The sequence below is a fragment of the Eptatretus burgeri genome, chromosome 16, assembly GCF_056783735.1.
Source record: "Eptatretus burgeri isolate ZD-2024b chromosome 16, Ebu_testis_v1, whole genome shotgun sequence".
NCBI lineage: Eukaryota > Metazoa > Chordata > Myxini > Myxiniformes > Myxinidae > Eptatretus > Eptatretus burgeri.
In genome coordinates this window covers 63539861-63563928 of record NC_140976.1, presented here as the reverse complement: position 1 = coordinate 63563928, position 24068 = coordinate 63539861, and the positions used below count along the sequence as shown (strand labels likewise).

Sequence of the window (24068 nt, the reverse complement as noted above, 5' to 3'; positions counted from 1 at the left end):
GGATGGATGGTGCGGAGGGGTACACTTCCTAATCTATCCTAACCATTTAACTGTTAAACTACCCCGGGGCTTTCAACAAGTGCCTCTCGCTTAAACTATTGGTTCTAACAACCCAGATTCCCGTCGCCTGTGTTGGTGTCCTCACAATTTCGGGCCTCGCCCCCCCAATTTTCTCTCCGTGCCCTCACACGGTCTCATGGCTGGGACACGTGGCCCCCTTTGGCAGGCAGGACCCTCTGCCGAATCTCCGACGGTGGCACCCCCGGGCACTACACTGCCTCCGAGCCTCCCAGCTCCCTAACACCGGGGAGTGCCCCCCATGGCACCTCCCCTGAAACGCACACGTGGCAGGCTGGCTTCCCGAGCCCCTTTCCGAGGGTCACCCATGCCCACAACACTGCCCACGCGGCTAATGGCGCCCCGGGCCACCGCGCCAAGCAGGCGCACCCGTGCCCACTACTCTATCCCGGCCCCCCATGGGCCCATGGCCTACCGCGGCCGACTAGCCTGGTGCCCGGGGTACCCACTCAGCGATACTCACCTTTCGCAGCCACGCTCCCAAGCCCGTCAACAGGGCTCCTGCACCCCTCCAAACGGGTTTCGAGCCTACACTCCCACCAACAACAAAACGACCTCCATTTTTCAATTTGACTAACCCAGCTAACTTACTCTACACTGACCCCGGGGGTCCCTTGGGCGGGAGTCACTCCTCCCCCCCAATCACTCATCGCAACATGCAGTCCCCATTCGCTCCACACACACAGACCCGCTGGCCTCACTCACTCAACAAGTACTCACCTCACAACTCACCAACTCTTCAACACACTCACCACTGAACTCTGCCATCCTTCTAACTACATCCCCTAACTAACTCGTGCTCCCACGTCGTCCCTTATACTATAGCACGTTCCATTTAACACTACGTAGCTAAGCTACGTCCCCGCTACACATTCACTGTCTGTCACTGTTCTCAAATGTCATTTTATTTCCCAACCTAAAGCTCACTAAATCCCTCTAACTAATCCATTCCACGGACTCCATGAGGACTTACCCCTGCCCCATGAAGTCGGTCTAACTAAGCTAACCCTTCCCCCTAACTAGTTTCCATCCTGTGCCCAGGTAAGGGGGTCTTCCACCCCTTGCCCAGGAATCCTGTGCACCCGAAAGTGAGGCTTGCTTTTCTTTTTTTTTTTTCTTTACCTGCGCAGCACCAGCGCGGCAACTCGCGCACTTTGCACCTGCCCGTGACGTCATGCAGCTGCACGTGTTCCTCGCCCCTCCTTGGACGGTACCATCCGGCAGGGATACCCCTCCTGCCGGATTCCAACCCCACGTGCAGCCATGACGTCACCGTGCGCAGAAAAAAAACAAGCCCCACGTCTCGAGGGGTTCCCCACGCGAACACATGTGCTTTGCCCGTTGGAGCTTAACACACACGCCCGCGTGGAGAACCCATCTGGTCCAAATCCGTAATCCTGCCTAAACTTTGTCCGTCCGCGGGATCGGCAAATCCACCGCGTGCGTTTCCGGACCGGGACTTCACTCTCGCAAGCGAGCACGTGGTGGTCTCGTGCGTTGCACAGCACGGACCGCGTGCTCACTGCTGGGCGAACCCGGCACGGTCCCCGAAATAGCTACAGCCGCTACTCGGCTTTCTTTCTTCTGTCGCCGTCGTCGTCGCCATTCAACACACGCACACCTGCGTGTTACGACGCTCACACTCCACACCATTACATTCACACCGGGAGACGCGGCTGCGTGCTCCCGCATGCCAAACGACATCTCCCTCACATACCGCTCTCTCACACACACGGTCTCCCTTGCACACAGCGACCTTGCACAGGGCCGTTCACTCACGCATGCGGGGGCACTCACCCGCGGTGCCTCATCCACACACCGTGCCCCACTCATACACGCGGAGGCACTCACCCGCGGTGCCTCATCCACACACGGCGTGCTGGGAAGCACACACTCCGGCACCATCGCCACCACACCACTCACACACGGGGTCGCTTCCACACACGGGGACGCACTCACGCCTTGCACCACACACACAGGGACAACCACACTGGGGATTCGTGTCCCCACAAGGGTCTCCGGGGCCTCTATACCCCCCAAGCTCTCCGTGCACCTGTCCACAGCACTCGTCCCCTAAACCTCGCAAAACACGACCGAACTCACCTGGTCGTGACTCGCCTCAAGGGGGCATACTCCCTCCCCTCGTTCCTGGAGGAGGCCATCCAGCTGCTCGCACTGGGCCTCCACCCAGTCAGCCAGCTCCCCCTCATGGTCCTCCACTACCTCTGTGTGTGTGTGTGCGTCACTAACCTCGTTTTCATCGTGTTGTCTCTCCTCTATTTTTTCTGTCTCCCGTGTCTCTATACATTTATGTTTCTGTTGTCCCCTCCTGTCTATTAGTCTCTGCTTCTTTCTGGCGTCTTTCCCTTATCTTTATGTAGGTCAACCTTGCTTTCTCTTTCAGTCGCTCCCGTCATTCCCTGTATTTCACTCCTTGCTCTTTCACGATCTCCGCGTACCTCATCCTTGCTTTCCGTATTAATTGTTCTTTTCTCTGCCTCGCAATTACTTTCACCTCGTCTCTTGTCTCCCGAATTACTTTTTCCTTACCCGCCTCCACCGCGGGCCCGACAGCCGTTGCACCCCCTTCCAGCTCGTTTGCTCCCACACGTGGAGTCGCCATTTTAAGCTCCCTGCCCACGGCCTTCATGCCCGCCTGCAGGCATCGGCCCATGTTCTGCGTCTCACCCCGCAACTCTTTCATTTCTTCCCTCATTTGCTGTGTATTCGCATCCATCGTCGTTTTCACTTCATTTGTATTTGTATCCATCTTTTCGTTCATTCCTTTTATTTCGTTTTTCACTTCGTTTGTCATTGCCGCCAGCATGGCGCATAGCTGGGCCATGTCGGGTGCGCTTGGGTGAGCCGTTTCGGCAGGGGTTGGGGAAGGGTTTTGGTGGAGAGGGGGAGGGGAGGTGTCATGCACCGCGGCCGCTGCCGCACCCATTTCGGACTCTGGGTTCAGTTGGGCGAGTTCGTTTTCCTGTACAACCAACATTTCCTGCACGGGGATTTCATCCTGAGCCATGGATTCTACACATTCTACATCCATTTATAATACCCCCGGCTCCCGCTCGCCTTGAGACGCCATCTTGCTTCTCGTGAAGGGTTAATTTCGCTCGCTCGTAATTTGGAGGGAATCGGGGGTCGCTTCTCTCACCCCTGGACCGATTCCCGTGAATTTAGCTGGAGACAGGAGAGCCCGTTTTCCTGTTCTCCGATACCAGTGCCGCGAGGAGGGCGATGGATTTGTATCGCACGACCTGACACCAGTGTTACGGATTCGCGCCCGCCGGCGTGCGGACGGCCACGTAACTCGAATCGCGGCACGTCGCCCCCACCGGACGGACAATCCAGTCGTGATCCTCTCGGACTAACGCCGGGAACCAGTCACGGGTGGACCTTTCGGTCTCACCGCGATCGAGCCAATCGGCCCCCGCGTGGGATAGGGTTGCTCGCCAAATTCGACTTACCTAAGTACCCACACGGAGGGTAGACCGGGCGATCGCACCTCGCCGCAGGTCGACTTCGGACACGGGCCACTTAAGCGACCCGTTCCGTACTATCGGGATAACCGAGCGGTGTTATCGTCGGCCTCGACGGTTCGATTAATTATCGGGCGTATTCAGCCCACTACCAACCCTTTACGTGAAGCAAGATGAGGATTCAATGAGAGAAATGACGAAGCGAAGCGGGAAACAGTTCAACATAAAGCACATTTATTCGCGATGAACGGAAAGCACACATATACAATTCCACCAAAAGCACATAAAAAAGAAGACAAAAAGCAAATACGGCAATGCAGATCTAATACCGATTACGCGAGCACACGGCAACACTTATACAATTTTACTTCACAGACGGCGCCGACAACACACATTCCCAAAGCAAAAGAAAAGAGAACCACCCTCCAGGATGAGGGGGTAGGCGGGCCTTGGGCCGAGACTGTGTCGGGCCTACCCGTCTGGTGATGAGACGCGGAGCGGCGGTGGTGCCTCAACTCCGCGGGCCTCGCGGACAGTATCTGGTAGGGGGTGGGAAGGGGGCCCCCTTGGTCGCACTATCTCAGCGCGGGGGGAAACAGGAGGGGGTTGCTGATGCTCGGGGAAAGGAGGATTTTTACTCTGTCTCGGGTCCCGCGACGAGCGTCTCCACCTCGACCAGGTCGCGCCGTCGGCCTCCTTGGTGTGCAGCTCCCGGCACCGACGCGAGCACCCCCTCGTCTGCCTTCGCCGCCGCCGCCTCTCCACAGCTCCGTCCTCTTCGCTCCGACTCCAACTCCGAACTCTTCCTCCTGCGAACTTCCCAACTGCACTCAACTCCAACGCACACGACGACCCTTTTCTGACGAACGCAGCCGCTTATATAAGCCCCGTGGCTTCGCCTTTGACCCCCTGCCTTCGACCTTTCACCTCGCTCCCCATTGGCCCGAGAAAAAGTGGGCGTGAATGCATTTTGATCCATGAATTTGCATATAGCGACCGCCCTCCAACGCCCTGGAGGCGGGGCCAAATCGCCCCTCGCTCACCGATTGGACGGAACAAAAGTGGGCGTGAGTCGTTTTTGATCCGTTTTTGGAGCGGAAAGTCCTTGGTTTTGTACACGCTGTTCGGCGCGCGCCCCGCATGAGTCCAGTACCGGTACCCACAAGCGGCGCAAGAACGGTGGCGATGCGACGGCTGCGAGGCGCGACGGCAAAGGTCGTGGCTGCTGTGGTGAAGCGGCGTTGTGGTGGGTGGTCGATGTTGTGATGACTGTTGAGACGTGGTTGGTGGTGGTAATAATGGCGGTTGGTCCAAAATAAAGATAGCAAAAGAAAAACGGCTATCCTGAAGAGTCGCAGCACGCATGAATGACATTTATTCCCTCTAGACAACGGGTTTGGGCCTAACTACACATATACTTACCGAGATATCTCACCTAAGGGACCTGAATGGTGGTTTGCGAATTTGGTCAACCACAACAATACAAATCATGATATTCTCCAGGATTCTTTATATTAAACTTTTCCCAAACCTTTTTAGCTTGTGTATAATCTCTATCGGAAATATGAGTTTTATTTAACTTTCCATCGAAACTTTCCCTTGAAGGAAGTTGTGTTTCTTTAAATTTCTCAAATGAATCCATATAGTCATACGGATATATTCCCTTTTGTGATAAGAGATAAATCTTTTCTTGATTTGAGAAATGTGATTTAAGATTCGGGAAGTTTTTAATATTTGATACTAAGTTAGATAATGGACTTGACATAAACTTGTATGTGTCAAGAAATCTGATATGGGTTATGGGGGATGTATGAATTGTTTTTGTGAATGAGATGCATTTTTGATCTGTGTGAGGAATGGCAAAAATATCTTCAGACGTCTTTCAAAGTTCATTTCTAAATAGAGGTGTGTCATAGTGAGCGTTGTTGTGAAGAAAGACAGGAATAAAATTTGGAGGCTTGTAATTAAGATTACAACGGGAATGAGCTGGACCTCTATATTTCCCAGTAAGATGATGGTGATCCCTAACCTTGACGTCTCCCTCAATTTTCTCCTCACAAATATGACAGATACTGTTCTTTATAAATTCCTTTTTTCTCTCCCTTTGTTAATGACATTGGTTTATAGGTTTTCACCATTATTTCTCTTAGTCTTATACAGTCTTTTTCCAATCGTCTTACAAACAACTCTGAGGCATCTTCTCCACTATAAAGTTCTAACTTGTTGTATTCATCACCAACAGATGATTTGATATAACAGAAACCACAAGGGGTATGTTTTTGATATTTATTTGTGAATGATTTATTTGGATTTGGAGAAACAGTATCTATCTTTTCAAGGATACTTTAAAAATCAGCATATATCACAAACGGATATTTTATAGATTTGTTAAAATCTTTGAATGATATGTTTGAACCTGCTTTTGGTAAATTGATTATGGTTGATTTATGACTACTACAATATTTCGAATGTTGATTTAATCGTTCTTTTGTGTGAAAGGAGTTGAGACATCTCTTACAAGGATATGTTTTACATTTTCTCTTATATAGTTGTGATTTGGTTAATCTTAAGAGATTTTTGATGAAAGCATAATGTGATTTTTCCTTTGAAGTAAAGTCAAAAAGGTCAATGTGTGTTTCATCATTTTTGTAGTTGTTTGAAAATTTTAATATCTGATATGAGTGTCATTACATACATCTGCATATGAAAGGCAATGTGTGTGTGTGTGTGTGTGTGTGTGTGTGTGTGTGTGTGTGTGTGTGTGTGTGTGTGTGTGTGTGTGTGTGTGTGTGTGTGTCCTCCATAACTCCAAAACCATGAAACCGAGCGGTCTGAAACTTTGCATGCATACTTGTAAAACTCCAAGGAGGTGCAAGAGTGAAAATTGGGTGTTTGGGTTAATTAAAACACTCCCTTTGAAGATAATTAACAGACTTATTTAATTATATCCTTCAGCAGGCGATCATCAGCCACCTTGCTCTCTACGGGGTCTTCAGGCATATCCTTGGTGTCATCACTGGGTCTGAAGCCGCCATGTTTTTTGGCCTGCTCAACCATGCTTCGACTTGGAACAGGCCACAACAATTTCTGAATGATAAAGTATATTTTTCACTTTCCTCACTCATATTATCGAATGGCTGTTCATCATTGCTACGAATCACTGTGTACATCGCTTTTGTAAGTGCTATAGTTTGCAAATTAGGAGCTTGGAGCGATTTCATGCATTATATGATACGATTTTCCACGATCTACTCTCACAAACTAATTAAAGTATATAATCAAAATATTATTTCGGTTTTGCGGATCAGATATCGACCTTCCACACTAAATAAGCATCCAAATCTGTTGTGAAATATGATAATATAAAGATATCATGAGTTTATAACTAAGCTGATATACCTATTTACTTTAAGCAAGCAAGCAAGCCTATGCTCTTTCTTCTCCATACATACACAAGAAAATGTGCAATTTCCAAAGCATTAAACTTATCTTTTTCCCCTGTTTGGAGAATTATATTGAGTGAATAAACAACTTAGGAATGTGCCAAAATTAACCAGCTTCATTGAGCTACATGATTTAATGCATTCACTGCGAGACCTCGTGCCCTGTCCTCCAGGAGGGACTGCCTATCCAGAGCATCTGCCAGATCTGTGTCTATGTTTTTGGAGGTTTCGCGAGGTGCTCTCCAGGGAATCAAAGCAAATCTGGTGAAAAACAGACTTTAAAAAAAAGGTTATAACGTTTGCATGAACCCAAAACCGATGTACCACGTGACGCATGCACAGACGAGCAGGCAAGATGGTGGATTTTCTGCAATGTTTATTTCATTGGGCAATTGAACTTTGCGATGTCTCCAAGGTTGTTCTGCATTAAGCAGCAGCTCTTTTTTTGGATAAAGTCATTATTTGAACAAATTCATTATATTTCATCAACTGCTGCATGCGCAGTGAAGACTGGCTTTAAAGTTAAAGAGATCCTATATGATATGCGGCAACAGCCTGACCAACCGTTCCTCATTAATCATTCAATTGGAGTGCTTGTTTGAGTGCTTCAGCCACTTGCTGAACGCCTTACAGTTGATAGCGGAACTGCGCTTCGTCCTTCTGAGTGACTCGTTCACTTATTGCGGACGCTTTACGCGTCACGTCATTCAGTGAGTGGTTTGTGCTCCGTTGCCCTGAGTAAGTCGTTCGTGCTCTGTCGCCCTGAGAGTGGTTTTTGCTCCGGCACCCTGAGTGAGTGGTTGTGAAATAACATCCGATTTCCGAGTCGTTTGTCGTATTGACGTGTTTTCTAAATTAGCAAACCAAATTTTTTTTTTCTATCCATCACACGCAGCTCTTTATAAAGATTAATGTTTGTGAAGATATCACTGAAATGACGATATAATTGCAACGTTGTTTTTCGGTGAAAACTACTCAAGGTTTTTGGGTTGTTGCTGATATCGGCCAAGCATGTATGTATGACGTGTGTGTGTGTGTGTGTGTGTGTGTGTGTGTGTGTGTGTGTGTGTGTGTGTGTGTTCTTCATAAAACATCTCTCTCTCTCTCTCTCTCTCTCTCTCTCTCTCTCTCTCTCTCTCTCTCTCTCTCTCTCTCTCTCTCTCTCTCTCTCTCCTGTCTGTCTCTGGACTTATCCGGATGGTGTTTGTCTCCAGACGCATCCAGGCGGCGCTCGTCTCCGCCCGCGTTTGGGTGGTAATTAATGCTGTACCACAAGTCTGCCTTCCCTTCCTCTCACCTCACAGTCTTACCTTTCCCACTCCTCCTCGCTCCATCTCAGTCCTCGCTCTCTCTCTCCCTCTTCCCCCCTCTTTTTTTCCCTCCCCCCTTTTGTATCCCCATCAGCGAAGCGACGGGTGGTATTTGCTGATCATAAATAATTAATCTCCATCAAAAGTGAAACAAAGCTTCTCCACAGGAACACTCAGATTATGGAAAATGATATGGTGATAAACCTTGTATTCACTTAGAGGTGAGGGTGGCTGGCTTAGGATCTTAGGTTCCTGAGTTCAAGCCACTGTCTTCCATTGAATTAACAGCAGGTGGGTTGACTCAGCCCGTCATCCTTTCTGCGGTTGGCGAAATGAGTACCAGTGTAACGATGTAGGGGCATTGAATCAGCAGGATCGCTGATGCTACCCGCAGCTTTGTGCTCCATACGAAGGAGGAGGACGAGGAGGAAAAGGTATGGGAATATGACCACAATGGCTTTCATACCAGACACAATACATTAGATGCTACTTGCTCAATCAGAGTTTGGAGGAAAAGTGATGAATTCAGACATTTGTAAACAACATTTTTTTGATAAATCTTGGTGGCGTTGGATTGACAATATTTTGTTGCAGGTATGGTACATGAGAAGGCCTACATCAATTAGAGATAATAATGTCCAAGCAAACTCATCTGGAAAATGAGTCATTGGTCTCTAATGCAGTATTTGGTCTTCCATGTCATTGAATTAACACCAGGTGGGGTTGACTCAGCCTGTCATCCTTCCGAGGTCGACAAAATGAGTACCAGCTTGCTGGGATGATTGAACCATTCGAGGATACTGTGTTAGAGTGGAGACCCGTCCAGAATTGTGCCCAAGAGCCCAGGACACTGCAGCACCGACGCTTTGTACAGAGTATGGTCCCAATGGAATGGTCTTCCATTTGATGGTGATCATATAACGTGTTCTGGGAGTCTCATCTCTGAGCGATGTTCAGTAATGTAAAAACCATCATGGCCTCATATAGTTCTCTCATTTTGGTCTTACTCAGTTTCCTGGTAACGTTTATTTATTCCAAATATGTAAGTTAACTTTTGGGGGTATTCCATGGATGACAGGTGTGAAAATAAAGCATGTTCGCAGAAGGCACCTGCAAATACTTTATGGGCCATTGGTCCATGGTAAATTATTCAAGTTAATTTAATCAAAATAACAGTGGAATGAAACTTTTCAGAAAGTCAACTTACAGGGAGATACGATATTTAAAAATTACAATTACATCAATGAATACACATGACACATCCCCCTCCCCCAACCCCAAGAGTAAAGTGCACCCAATTAGGGTCAGGATAGATCAATTGAGATAAATCATAGGAATGAGTCAGAAACGACTCTCTCTCTCTCTCTCAATTCAGCTTTATGCTTGCATAAAGACAAATATGGAGAGTGGGAGAGAAAGTGGAGAGGACAGTGTTCCTGATGCTGCAGGAGAAAGACAAGTTGTGCGAGGTTGGGAAGGGAGTGTGCCCTCATGTTCGGCCGGCACATCAGCAAGCTCGACTGGTGTCTCTGCCAGTGAGGTTACGGTTACGGGGTCCTTTGGTGAGTCTTCCCAGCATAAAAACAGAGTAATTAATGATGAGAAGAGATGGCAAAGGAAGTTCCAAGGCAGCATGGAAGGACAAATTCCAGTGGCTCAAATACGACACAGAGGATGATAAAATATTGTGCGACGTATGTCAGAGCTGTCCAGCATGAGTGAATAGATCGGGCCCTTCTTCATCTGAATTACCATTCACAACATATACAGGCATTGCTCAAATGCAGAATCCCGGATTCAGATCTGGCTTATCGGTGGCATACAAAATGTAAACTGTTGAACCTGGTCGAGATATGCACTCCTACCAGGTACCGTTATAATTTCTGCCTGTAAAGCAATGCAAAAAAAAAAAAATCAACAACATCCTCCACGGACTTCGAATTTAATCATCAAACACTTTCTGAGTTCAAGCATGAGAAATGGCTCGTTTCATGAATCCCAACATGAGAATGGATGCATCTGAAGGCAGTTCCAGGAAATTGCATATTTTCTCAACAGATGTATTTTCATTAAAGAGCAGGTTGTGGGTCACCAAACATGTTCTGAAAATTTATCAATATGATTATATGTGCATTAAATCGTTTGATGCAAACTATTGGAAAAATTGATGAAATTTAACTCCGAAGTTGTTATTTCTCGAGGCTGTTGAAAAAAACAGCTGCGTGCCATATATGGATGGTGACGTCACGTTCTCCAAAACAAAGCGGATGCTCATTCGCTCATTGAAGAAGTGTCCAGTTCAGCGGGCCGTTCTTTCGCTTTTTTTGAGCTTGCAACTGTCTATATTATCCTTTTTTATTTTGAATTATTGTAGAACAAAGCTATTTGGATATTTGTACATCATGCCTCGTATGTGTGTCGTCATGTTTTGTGAAAATGGCTGGAAAACGGGTAATCACTCCCACCGATTTCCGAAAGAATCAAACATTCGCCGGCAGTGGATAAGATTTGTACAAACAAAACGGGCGAATTTTCCCTCAAAGAAAACAGGTAAAGAGGATCCTTTGGATAGACTTGTCATTTGTGGTAACCATTTCACAGCCGAGGATAACAAAGGCATAACATATCTGATCACCACTCTGTGAATATGAGTTGTTGTTGATTGACAAGTTGTCAAGATACTGTTCTGTCACAGAATCAATTGTTGAGTTTAAGTGAGAAAAATCTTGAAATGTATTCTTAAAGAGTACATGGAAAAACACATAAATAAACTTTCTGAAAAACACAAGCATGAAAATTTTTTCTCAACAAATCAACTTATTGTTGATTAAATTACTTTTTTAACAGCATCAGCAAATTGGCTATTTCATTTCAACTGTAAAAAATTGATCAATTTACCACTTTTTTTTTCTAAATTTGGTAGAATATTTCCCAATGAGGCTAAACATGTTTTGGTATTTATATGCCACAACAGTTTCTTGAACGTTGGGGTTTATTCTAACTGTTCACTTTCGCTGGGGTCAAGCTCAGCTGTCAGAAAAACTTCAATGCCAAGGCTACAGTGTATAATATATTTGGGTCCATTATTGATTAATTCTATTTCCGACTCTTGAGTGACTAGAGGGTTAAAAATTATTATATCAAGTCACAGACGAATCAAACTTTACATTATTTTATGCATCGAACAAGAAAATGAAAATCTATAAACCAATCTGTCTGGTGGAGTCTGTCAGTGTGAACTGCCGGGCAGTCAGTCCTGCCACTTATACACGAAATAGGCCGTTTTCTGGTACTTGCAAGTGGCTCAAATTTATATGGCTTAGGGCCAGAAACTCCATAGTATAAATTCCCATCATTCTTCGACTCGTCCTCGGCAATATCGGAATGAAAACACTCAATTTCATCGCCGCAGAAATCGCTCTCTGATTCGCATCTCGCCATTGTTCACACGCTGTTTCTGAATGTTCATGAAGTTTTCGGAGAACGTGACGTCATAGCATCTTCGGTAAATTCCAGTCTGTTTTTCGATCACTGACAAAAGTTTTGACTCAAAAGTTAATTTTAGCATATTTTGAGTTTCAAATGTAGGAAAATAATTGCCCAACGATTATTTATGTGATTACAACCTTCGAATCAAGCGAAGTCATCAGCGACCCAAAACCTTCTCTTTAAAGGCTTACAATAAAATCAATGGAGTTCTAAATCATACAATAACTGATAAAGTGCTTTCAAGTCCTGATGGTTGAAGGGTATTGCTTGTTCACATCAGCAAAGTAAGGGTTTGTAGGACATTGTTCAACTCCATACCACTCCCTTTCTGGTGTCCATCTTCACACGTGTATCATCAAGTATAAATGGGCCTTCGTAAGGCAAGATAATTCTGTTGTGTAATACGTTTAGTGCAAAATAGTCATCACACATTAAAAATGTCGAACATCGACTTTGTTCTGCAGTCATTTTCAGCATGCTGCTCTTTTCCTCCTCAAATGAATCACCGTTGATCATTTTGGAGTGAAAGTGAAATAGGATTCAATTAAAAAACTTCAATACATGTGAACAAATATGTTGCATTGCTGAACCTGAACATAACGGTGATCTCCTATTCTGCAAAAGCGTTTGCAAAGTTCACATCGGATGTTCTACCAGGGTACATAGGATCTTTACAAGTTCAAGTCAAGGTCACAGGTGATCATGTTGTTCAGAAAGCTTTGATAAAAATTGAAGCCAATCAGTGAAAGCCCTAATTATGAATTTCATGATATTTAGTCCTTATCTAAACCTTCAATAGGATGATAGTTCACCTGCATTGCAGGCGGTCATCAAGTGTAAATTACAGGTGAGTGAACCACACCAACCAAAGGTTTCTATGATCATGGCATGCGATAAGAACTTTCCATTCTTTAAAAAAAGAAATTAAAACTTTAACCCTGTTGTCGGAAATAATATGGAATGTGACATTGAGAATGGTTTAAGCAATATAGTGAATATCAAGGCAAGGGTCAGATTGGGGATGGGGTTGGAGGACAACAAGATAGTTTGAGCGTGAGATATGAATCATTGACACATGTGATGTAATTCAGTCCTCCTGATATTCACACTGGAAAGTTCTGTGTTTTCTGGCTCTACCTTGGCCTTCCTGCTGTGCCGCTGAAAATAGGAGGCAATTTCGAGGAAAGAGTGGTTCTTCGTCTCTGGGATGAAGAAGAATATGAAAATTGCAGTTGCCACGCAGTCGATGAGGAAAAAGATGAAGCAAAAAGGGCCGAGTCCCTCCTGAGTGAAAAAAAAAGGCAAAAGAACAAAAGTTAATGTGATATTATATGAGCCTGGTTCAGATTGACCTGGATTTTGGTTTATAAGAGATAATGAATAATATTGTTACGGCTGTGGAAATTCGCATTACACCATGAAGGGCCCGTATGTGAGATATCTCGAAGTACATGTGTAGTTAGCCCAAAACCCGTTGTTTAGAGGGAATTTATGTGATTCATTCGGGCTGCGACGCTTTGAGATAGCTGTTTTTCTGTTCTATCTTTATTTTGAACCAACCACGTCTCGACCACCAACTACAACGCCGTTTCACAACAACCACAACCACACCTGCCTCTCAACAACCACGCCATCCTCACCACTCTGCCAGCAACCGTCAACATATCCACGAACACAAAAGGGGAACAACAACAACTCCCGCCCCGATTTCTCTGGTGGAATGTTCCCCCCCCCCGCGTGCCACGAAGGGAGGGCGGGGTGCCGGGGAAATAAAAAGGTGCACGGAGGCACCGCTAGAGAAAAGTCAGGTCAGAGGAGGTCAGGTAAGGGTGGTCGGTGAGAGTGTCAGTATCAGTCGGCGGTTCATGGTCTTCTGCCCGTCTGGGTCTTGGAGAAGCGGTCCGTAGAGCAACCCGCTCGTTGGAGCTTGCAGTCGGTGGAGAGTCCGGACGTCGCGGAGGGGACGCGGACTGGACGTGCCGCTCTGCCAGCAGTGTCGCGTGGACCTGCGCGTTCGTACAAGGAGCGCCGGAGAGAGCTCGCCCACCATCGCACCGCGAGGGTGTAGGTAACCTGCGACGGTCTCGTGGGACTCGTTCTGTCTGCCAAGTCCCATGCCATAAAGGCCCACGGGCCCCGTCTGCCCCCTTGTCTTTGAGGGTGGCCTTTTATTTTGTTTTTGTATGGATCTTGTGGAGCCGTGTCTTGTAAAGTAGAACTGTATAAGTGTTGCCGTGTGTACGCGTGAGTCGGTCGTATTACATTTGCTTTTTGTGCATAATTGTTTTAATTGCTATATGTGCATTTTTCATTCCTGTATGGCTGTATATGTGTGCTCTCCGTGTGTCGTGTAAATAAAGTGCTTGCATGTTGAACTGTTCCCGTTTCGCTTTGTCTTTTCTACATTGACTCTCCATCCTGCTTCACGTAAAGGGATCGTAGCGGGTGCAAGATCCCGGGAATTAATCTGAACCGTCGAGGTCGACGATAACACCACTCGGTTATCCCGATAGTATGGAACGGGCCGCCCAAGCGGCTCGTGTCCGGAGTCGACCTGCGGCGAGGTACGAGCGCAGGGTTTACCATCCGCGTGGGTACTTAGGTAGGTCGAGTTTGGCGAACAACCCTATCCTACGCGGGTGGCCGATTGGCAGGATTGTGGTGAGGTCGAAAGGCCCACCAGTGACTGGCTCCGGGCGATAGTTCTTGGAGGGTCACGACTGAATTGTCCGTCCGGTGGGCGACGTGCCGCGATTCGTGTCACGTGGCCGTTCGCACGCCGGCGGGCGCGAATTCGCAACAATACAAATGGATTAATACTTTTGAGAAATTTGTTTGTTTTCCCTTTGAACCCGAGCAACCGTTTTAACAGCCACGATTCAAAAGTCCATAGACCTTAGTGGCCAGTTTAACAGCCACTATTCAAACCTCCATGTACTCAAGTGGCCAGTTTAACAGCCACTATTCAAACCTCCATGTACTCAAGTGGCCAGTTTAACAGCCACGATTCAATCCTCCAAATACTCCAGTGGCCGGTTTAACAGCCACTATTCAAACCTCCATGTACTCAAGTGGCCAGTTTAACAGCCACTATTCAAACTTCCATATACCTCAGTGGCCGTTTTAACAGCCACTATTCAAACCTCCACGTACTCTAGTGGCCAGGTTAACAGCCACTATTCAAACCTCCATATACCCCAGTGGCCGTTTTAACAGCCACCATTCAAACCTCCATATTTGCAAGTGGACAGTTTACCAGCTGCAATTCAAACCTCCATTTTCTCTTGTGGCCGTTTTGACAGCCACTATTCAAACCTCCATATACTCTCGTGGCCGGTTTTACAGCCACTATTCAAACCTCCATATGCTCGAGTGGCCGGTTTAACAGCCACTATTCAACCCTCCATGTACTCTCGTGGCCGGTTTAACAGCCACTATTCAAACCTCCATGTACTCTCGTGGCTGGTTTAACAGCCACTATTCAAACCTCCACATACTCCAGTGGCCGGGTGAACAGCCACGATTCAAACCTCCATATATCTCGTGACCGGTTTACCAGCCACTATTCAAAGCCCCATTTACCCTTGCGACCAGTTTCCCAGCTGCAATTCAAACCTCCATATAACCTCGTGTCCGTTTTAACAGCCACTATTCAAACCTCCATATACCCTAGTGGCCGTTGTAACAGCCACTATTCAAACCTCCATATACTCTCGTGGACAGTTTACCAGCCACTATTCAAACCTCCATGTACTCGAGTGGCCGTTTTAACAGCCACGATTCAAACCTCCATATACCCTAGTGGCCATTTTAACAGCCACGATTCAAACCTCCATATACTCAAGTGGCCGTTGTAACAGCCACTATTCAATCCTCCATCTACCCTTGCAACCAGTTTACCAGCTGCAATTCAAACCTCCATACACTCCAGCGGCCGGTTTACCAGCCACGATTCAAACCTCCATATACTCAAGTGGTCGGTTTAACAGCCACGATTCAAACCTCCATATACTCTAGTGGCCGGTTTACCAGCCACTATTCAAACCTCCATACACTCCAGTGACCGGTTTACCAGCCACGACTCAAACCTCCATGGACTCCAGTGGCCAGTTTAACAGCCACTATTCAAACCTTCATATACTCAAGTGGCCGTTTTAACGGCCACTTTTCAAATCTCCATAAACCCGAGTGGCCATTTAAACAGCCACTATTCAAACCTCCATATACTCTCGTGGCCGGTTTAACAGCCACTATTCAAACCTCCATGTACTCTCGTGACCGGTTTAACAGCCACTATTCAAACCTCCATATACTCTCGTGGCCGGTTTACCAGCCACTAATCAAACCTCCATATACCCTTGCGACCAGTTTACCAGCTGCAATTCAAACCTCCATATAACCTCGTCGGCGTTTTAACAGCCACTATTCAATCCTCCATATTCTGTTGTGGCCGTTTTAACAGCCACTATTCAAACCTCCGTCTACTCTCGTGGCCTTTGTAACAGCCACTATTCAATCCTCCATATACTCGAGTGGCCGTTTTAACAGCCACTATTCAAACCTCCATTTACCCTTGCGACCAGTTTACCAGCTGCAATTCAAACCTCCAAACACTCCAGAGACCGGTTTACCAGCCACTATTCAAACCTCCATATACTCCAGTGGCCGGTTTAACAGCCACTATTCAAACCTCCATATACCCGAGTGGCCGTTTAAACAGCCACTATTCAAACCTCCATATACTCTCATGGCCGGTTTAACAGCCACTATTCAAACCTCCATGTACTATCGTGGACAGTTTACCAGCCACGATTCAAACCTCCATGCACTCGAGTGGCCGTTTTAGCAGCCACAGATTCAAACCTCCATATACCTTAGTGGCTGTTTTAACAGCCAATATTCAATCCTCCATATACTCGAGTGGCCGTTGTAACAGCCACTATTCAATCTTACATATACCGTAGTGGCCAGTTTAACAGCCACTACTAAAACCTCCATGCACTCGAGTGGCCGTTTTAACAGCCACTATTCAAACCTCCATATACTCCAGTGGCCGGTTTAACAGCCACTATTCAAACCTCCATATACCCGAGTGGCCGTTTAAACAGCCACTATTCAAACCTCCATATACTCTCGTGGCCGGTTTAACAGCCACTATTCAAACCTCCATGTACTATCGTGGACAGTTTACCAGCCACGATTCAAACCTCCATGCACTCGAGTGGCCGTTTTAGCAGCCACAGATTCAAACCTCCATATACCTTAGTGGCTGTTTTAACAGCCAATATTCAATCCTCCATATACTCGAGTGGCCGTTGTAACAGCCACTATTCAATCTTACATATACCATAGTGGCCAGTTTAACAGCCACTACTGAAACCTCCATGCACTCGAGTGGCCGTTTTAACAGCCACGATTCAAACCTCCATGCACTCTAGTGGCCGTTTTAACAGCCACTATTCAATCCTCCATATACACGAGTGGCCGTTGTAACAGCCACTATTGAATCCTCCATATACCCGAGTGGCCGGTTTAACAGTCACGACTGAAACCTCCATACACTCGAGTGGCCGGTTTAACAGCCACTATTCAAACCTCCATGTGCTCCAGTGGCCGTTTTAACAGCCACTATTCCATCCTCCATATACCATAGTGGCCGGTTTTACAGCCACGATTCAAACCTCCATAAACTCTAGTGGCCGTTTTAACAGCCACTATTCTAACCTCCATATACCCTCGCGCCAGTTTACCAGCTGCAATTAAAACCTCCATGAACTCGAGTGGCTGGTTAAACAGCCACGATTCAAACCTCCATGTGCTCTTGTGACCGGTTAAACAGCCACTATTCAAACCTCCATGTGGTCTCATGGCCGGTGAAACAGCCACTTTTAAAACCTCCATTTACTCTCGTGGCCGGTTTAACAGCCACGATTCAAACCTCCTTGTACTCTCGTGGCCATTTTAACAGCCACTATTCAAACCTCCATAGAACCTAGTGGCCGTTTTAACAGCCACTATTCAAACCTCCATATACTCGAGTGGCCGGTTTAACAGCCACTATTCAAACCTCCATGTACTCTCGTGGACAGTTTACCAGCCACGATTCAAACCTCCATGCACTCGAGTGGCCATTTTAGCAGCCACAGATTCAAACCTCCATATACCTTAGTGGCTGTTTTAACAGCCACTATTCAAACCTCCATATACTCGAGTGGCCGGTTTAACAGCCACTATTCAAACCTCCATGTACTCTCGTGGACAGTTTACCAGCCACGATTCAAACCTCCATGCACTCGAGTGGCCGTTTTAGCAGCCACAGATTCAAACCTCCATATACCATAGTGGCCAGTTTAACAGCCACTACTGAAACCTCCATGCACTCGAGTGGCCGTTTTAACAGCCACGATTGAAACCTCCACAAACTCGAGTGGTCGGTTTAACAGCCACTATTCAAACCTCCATATACCCTCGCGACCAGTTTACCAGCTGCAATTAAAACCTCCACATACTCGAGTGGTCGGTTTAACAGCCACTGTTCAATCCTCCACATACTCGAGTGGTCGGTTTAACAGCCACTATTCAAACCTCCATATACCCTCGCGACCAGTTTACCAGCTGCAATTAAAACCTGCATGTACTCGAGTGGCCGGTTGAACAGCCATTATTCAAACCTCCATGTGCTCTCCTGGCCGGTTTAACAGCCACTATTCAAACCTCCATGTGGTCTCATGGCCGGTTAAACAGCCACTTTTAAAACCTCCATCGACTCTCGTGGCCGTTTTAAGAGCCACTCTTGAAACCTCGATATACTCTCGTCGCCGTTTTAACAGCCACTATTCAAACCTCCAGATACTCTCGTGGTCGTTTTAACAGCCACTTTTGAAACCTTCATAAACCCTTGCGACCAATTTACCAGCCACTATTCAAACCTCTATATACTCTCGTGGCCGGTTTAACAGCCACTATTCAAACCTCCATATAGTCTCGTGGCCGGTTTAACAGCCACTATTCAAACCTCCATATAGTCTCGTGGCCGGTTTAACAGCCACTATTCAAACCTCCATTTACTCTCGTGGCCGGTTTAACAGCGACTATTCAGACCTCCATATATTCTCGTGGCCGGTTTCACAGCCACTTCTGAAACCTCCATGTGCTCCAGTGGCCGTTTTAACAGCCACTATTCCATCCTCCATATACCCAAGTGGCCGGTTTTACAGCCACTATTCAAACCTCCAGAAACTCTAGTGGCCATTTTAACAGCCACTATTCAAACCTCCATGTGCTCTCGTGGCCAGTTTAACAGCCACTATTCAAACCTCCATGTTCTCTCGTGGACATTTACTAGCCAAGATTCAAACCTCCATATACTCCAGTGTTGCCTGGTGTTGGCTCAGTGGTTAGTGTGGCGGCTTGGGATCCGAGGGTCCTGAGTTCAAGCCTCGTTGCCCGCTGAATTAATTTACCAGGGGGTTGACTCAGCCTGCCATCCTTCCGAGGTCGGCAAAATGAGTACCAGCTTGCTGGGATGACCGAGTCATTCAAGTATCCTGCGTCAGAGTGGAAACCTGTCCAGGATTGTGCCCAATGGCCAAGGAGACTGCTTCGGCAGCACCAACGCTCTGTACAGAGTATGGTCCCAATGGACATGTACTCCAGTGGCCGTTTTAACAGCCACTATTCAAACCTCCATATCCCCGCTGGCCGGTTTTACAGCCACTATTCAAACCTCCATATACTCTGGTGGCCATTATAACATTCACAATTGAAACCTCCATATACCCTTGCGACCAGTTTACCAGCTGCAATTCAAACCTCCATATACCCTAGTGGCCGTTTTAACAGCCACTTATCAAACCTCCATATACTCGAGTAGCCAGTTTAACAGCCACTAGTCAAACCTCCAGAACTCCAGTGGCCGTTTTAACAGCCACTATTCAAACCTCCAAAAACCCTCGTGGCCGGTTTAACAGCCACTATTCAAACATCCATGTACTCTCGTCGACAGTTTACCAGCCACTATTCAAACTCCATTTACTCTAGTGGCCGTTTTAACAGCCACTATTCAAACCTCCATAAACTCTCGTGGCCATTGTAACAGCGACTTTTCAATCCTCCAGATACTCGAGTGGCCGTTTTAACAGCAACTATTCAAGCCTCCATAAACCCTCGCGACCAGTATACCAGCCACTATTCAAACCTCCATCCACTCCAGTGACCGGTTTACCAGCCACAAATCAAATCTCTATATACTCTCGTGGCCGGTTTAACAGCCACGATTCAAACCTCCATTTCGTCTCGTGGCGGTTTAACACCCACTATTCAAACCTCCATTTACTCTCATGGCCGGTTTAACAGCCACTCTTCAAACCTCCATATACTCTAGTGGCCGGTTTAACAGCCACTATTCAAACCCCCATATACGCAAGTGGATAGTTTACCAGCCACTATTCAAATCTCCATGTACTCCAGTGGCCGTTTTAACAGCCACTATTCAAACTCCATTTACTCTAGTGGCCGGTTTAACAGCCACTTTTCAAACCTCCATATACCATCGTGGCCGTTTTAACAGCCACTATTCAAAACTCCATAAACTCGAGTGGCCGTTTTAACAGCAACTATTCAAACCTCCACAAACCTTCGCGACCAGTTTACCAGCTGCAAGTAAAACCTCCATGTACTCGAGTGGCCGGTTTAACAGTCACTATTCAAACCTCCATGTGCTCTCGTGGCCGGTTTAACAGCCACGATTCAAACCTCCATGTGCTCTCGTGGCTGGTTAAACAGCCACTTTTAAAATCTCCATTTACTTTCGTGGCCGTTTTAACAGCCACTCTTGAAACCTCCCTATACTCTTGTCGCCGTTTTAACAGCCACTCTTGAAACCTCCCTATACTCTTGTCGCCGTTTTAACAGCCACTCTTCAAACCTCCATTTACTCTCATGGCCGTTTTAACAGCCACTTTTGAAACCTCCATAAACCCTTGGGACCAGTTTACCAGCTGCAATTCAAACCTCCATATACCCAAGTGGCCGTTTTAACAGCCACTATTCAAACCTCCATATACTCTCGTGGCCGTTTTAACAGCCACTATTCAATCCTCCATATTCTCTTGTGGCCGTTTTTACAGCCACTATTCAAACCTCCATATACTCTCATGGCCGTTGTAACATCCACTATTCAAACCTCCATGTCCTCTGGTGGCCGGTTTTACAGCCACTATTCAAACCTAAATGTACGCAAGTAGACAGTTTACCAGCCACGCTTCAAACCTCCATGTACTCCAGTGGCCGTTTTAACAGTCACTATTCAAACCTCCATATACCCGAGTGGCCGGTTTTACAGCCACTATTCAAACCTCCATATACTCTGGTGGCCATTATAACAGTCAGAATTGAAACCTCCACATACCCTAGCGACCAGTTCACCAGCTGCAATTAAAACCTCCATATCCCCTCATGGCCGTTTTTACAGCCACTATTCAAACCTCCATATACCCTTGCGACCAGTTTACCAGCTGCAATTCAAACCTCCATACACTCCAGTGACCGGTTTAACAACCACGATTCAATCCTCCATATTCTCTTATGGGCGTTTTTCCAGCCACTATTCAAACCTCCATGTACTCTCTTGACATTTTACCAGCCACGATTCAAACCTCCATGTACTTTGGTGGCCGTTTTAACAGCCACGATTCAAACCTCCATATACCCTCGTGGCCGTTTTAACAGCAACTATTCAATCCTCCATATACTCTCGTGGCCGGTTTAACAGCCACTATTCAATCCTCCATATTCTCAAGTGGCCGTTGTAACAACCACTATTCAATCCTCCATATACCCGAGTGGCCGGTTTAACAGCCACAATTGAAACCTCCATATACTCTCGTGGCCGGTTTGACAGCCACTATTCAAACCTCCATGTACTCTCGTGGGCGGTTTAACAGCCACTATTCAAACCTCCATGTACTCGCGTGGGCAGTTTACCAGCCACGCTTCAAACCTCCATGTACTCCAGTGGCCGTTTTAAAAGCCACTATTCAAACCTCCATTTACTCTAGTGGCCGGTTTAACAGCCACTATTCAAACTCCATGTACAAGAGTGGCCGGTTTTACAGCCACTATTCAAACCTCCATGTACTCTAGTGGCCGTTTTAACAGCCACTATTCACACCTCCATATACTCGAGTGGCCGGTTTTACAGCCACTATTCAAACCTCCATGTACTCTAGTGGCCGTTTTAACAGCCACTCTTCACACCTCCATATACCCTCGTGGCCGGTTTAACAGCCACTTCTGAAACCTACATACACTCGAGTGGCCGGTTTAACAGCCACTATTCAAACCTCCATGTGCTCCAGTGGCCGGTTTAACAGCCACTATTCCATCCTCCATATACCCTAGTGGCTGGTTTTACAGCCACTATTCAAACCTCCATAAACTCTCGGAGCCGTTTTAACAGCCACTATTCAAACCTCCAGAAACTCTAGTGGCCGTTGTAACAGCCACTATTCAAAGCTCCATATACCCTCGCGACCAGTTTACCAGCTGCAATTAAAACCTCCATGTACTCGAGTGGCCGGATGAACAGCCACTATTCAAACCTCCATGTGCTCTCGTGGCAAGTTTAACAGCCACTATTCAAACCTCCATGTTCTCTCGTGGACATTTACCAGCCAAGATTCAAACCTCCATGTACTCCAGTGGCCGTTTTAACAGCCACTATTCAAACCTCCATATACTCGAGTGGCCGTTTTAACAGCCACTATTCAAACCTCCCTAAACTCTGGTGGCCATTGTCACAGCCACTGTTCAAACCTCCATGTGCTCTCGTGGCCGGTTTCACAGCCACGATTCAAACCTCCATGTGCTCTCGTGGCCAGTTAAACAGCCACTTTTAAAATCTCCATTTACTTTCGTGGCCGTTTTAACAGCCACTCTTGAAACCTCCCTATACTCTTGTCGCCGTTTTAACAGCCACTATTCAATCCTCCATATTCTCTTGTGGCCGTTTTAACAGCCACTATTCAAACCTCCATATACCCGAGTGGCCGGTTTTACAGCCACTATTCAATCCTCCATATTCTCTTGTGGCCGTTTTTACAGCCACTATTCAAACCTCCATGTACTCTGGTGGCCGGTTTAACAGCCACTATTCAAACCTAAATGAACGCAAGTGGACAGTTTACCATCCACTATTCAAACCTCCATATGCTGTAGTGGCTGGTTTAACAGCCACGATTCAAACCTCCATATACTCTCGTGGCAGGTTTAACAGCCACTATTCAAACCTCCATGTACTCTCGTGGGCGGTTTAACAGCCACAATTCAAACCTCCATGTACTCGCGTGGGCAGTTTACCAGCCACGCTTCAAACCTCCATGTACTCCAGTGGCCGTTTTAAAAGCCACTATTCAAACCTCCATTTACTCTAGTGGCCGGTTTAACAGCCACTATTCAAACTCCATATACAAGAGTGGCCAGTTTTACAGCCACTATTCAAACCTCCATAAACTCTCTTGGCCGTTTTAACAGCCACTCTTCAAACCTACTTATACCCTCGTGGCCTGTTTAACAGCCACTTCTGAAACCGACATATACTCGAGTGGCCGGTTTAACAGCCACTATTCAAACCTCCATGTGCTCCAGTGGCCGTTTTAACAGCCACTATTCCATCCTCCATATACCCTAGTGGCTGGTTTTACAGCCACTATTCAAACCTCCATAAACTCTCGTGGCCGTTTTAACAGCCACTATTCAAACCTCCAGAAACTCTCGTGGACATTTACCAGCCAAGATTCAAACCTCCATGTACTCCAGTGGCCGTTTTAACAGCCACTATTCAAACCTCCATATACCCGAGTGGCCGGTTTTACAGCCACTATTCAAACCTCCATATACTCTGGTGGCCATTATAACAGTCACAATTGACACCTCCATGTACCCTTGCGACCAGTTTACCAGCTGCAATTCAAACCTCCATATACCCTCGTGGCCGTTTTAACAGCCACGAATCAAACCTCCATATACTCGAGTGGCCGGTTTAACAGCCACTATTCAAACCTCCAGAACTCCAGTGGCCGTTTTAACAGCCACTATTCAAACCTCCAGAAACCCTCGTGGCCATTTTATCAGCCACTATTCAAACCTCCATATGCTCTAATGGCCGGTTTAACAGCCACAATTCAAACATCCATGTACTCTCGTCGACAGTTTACCAGCCACTATTCAAACCTCCATGTACTCCAGTGGCCGTTTTAACAGCC

General features: G+C 46.7%; 1 protein-coding gene across 7 annotated transcripts in view; it reads right to left on the bottom strand.

The window, feature by feature from the left end:
* The window catches only part of LOC147011202 (solute carrier family 2, facilitated glucose transporter member 5-like), a 176360-nt gene that overhangs the window by 63017 nt on the left and 89275 nt on the right, over positions 1–24068 (bottom strand). For 5 of the 7 annotated variants that reach the window (XM_085859997.1, XM_085859994.1, XM_085859993.1 and 2 more), the window contains one exon: positions 12943–13089. In XM_085859997.1, the coding sequence (XP_085716123.1) occupies positions 12943–13089 (147 nt within the window). Of the gene's footprint in view, positions 1–10244; positions 12744–12942; positions 13090–24068 lie in introns of those variants that run through there. The other 2 variants (XM_085859996.1, XR_015052470.1) reach the window with 2 other exon arrangements.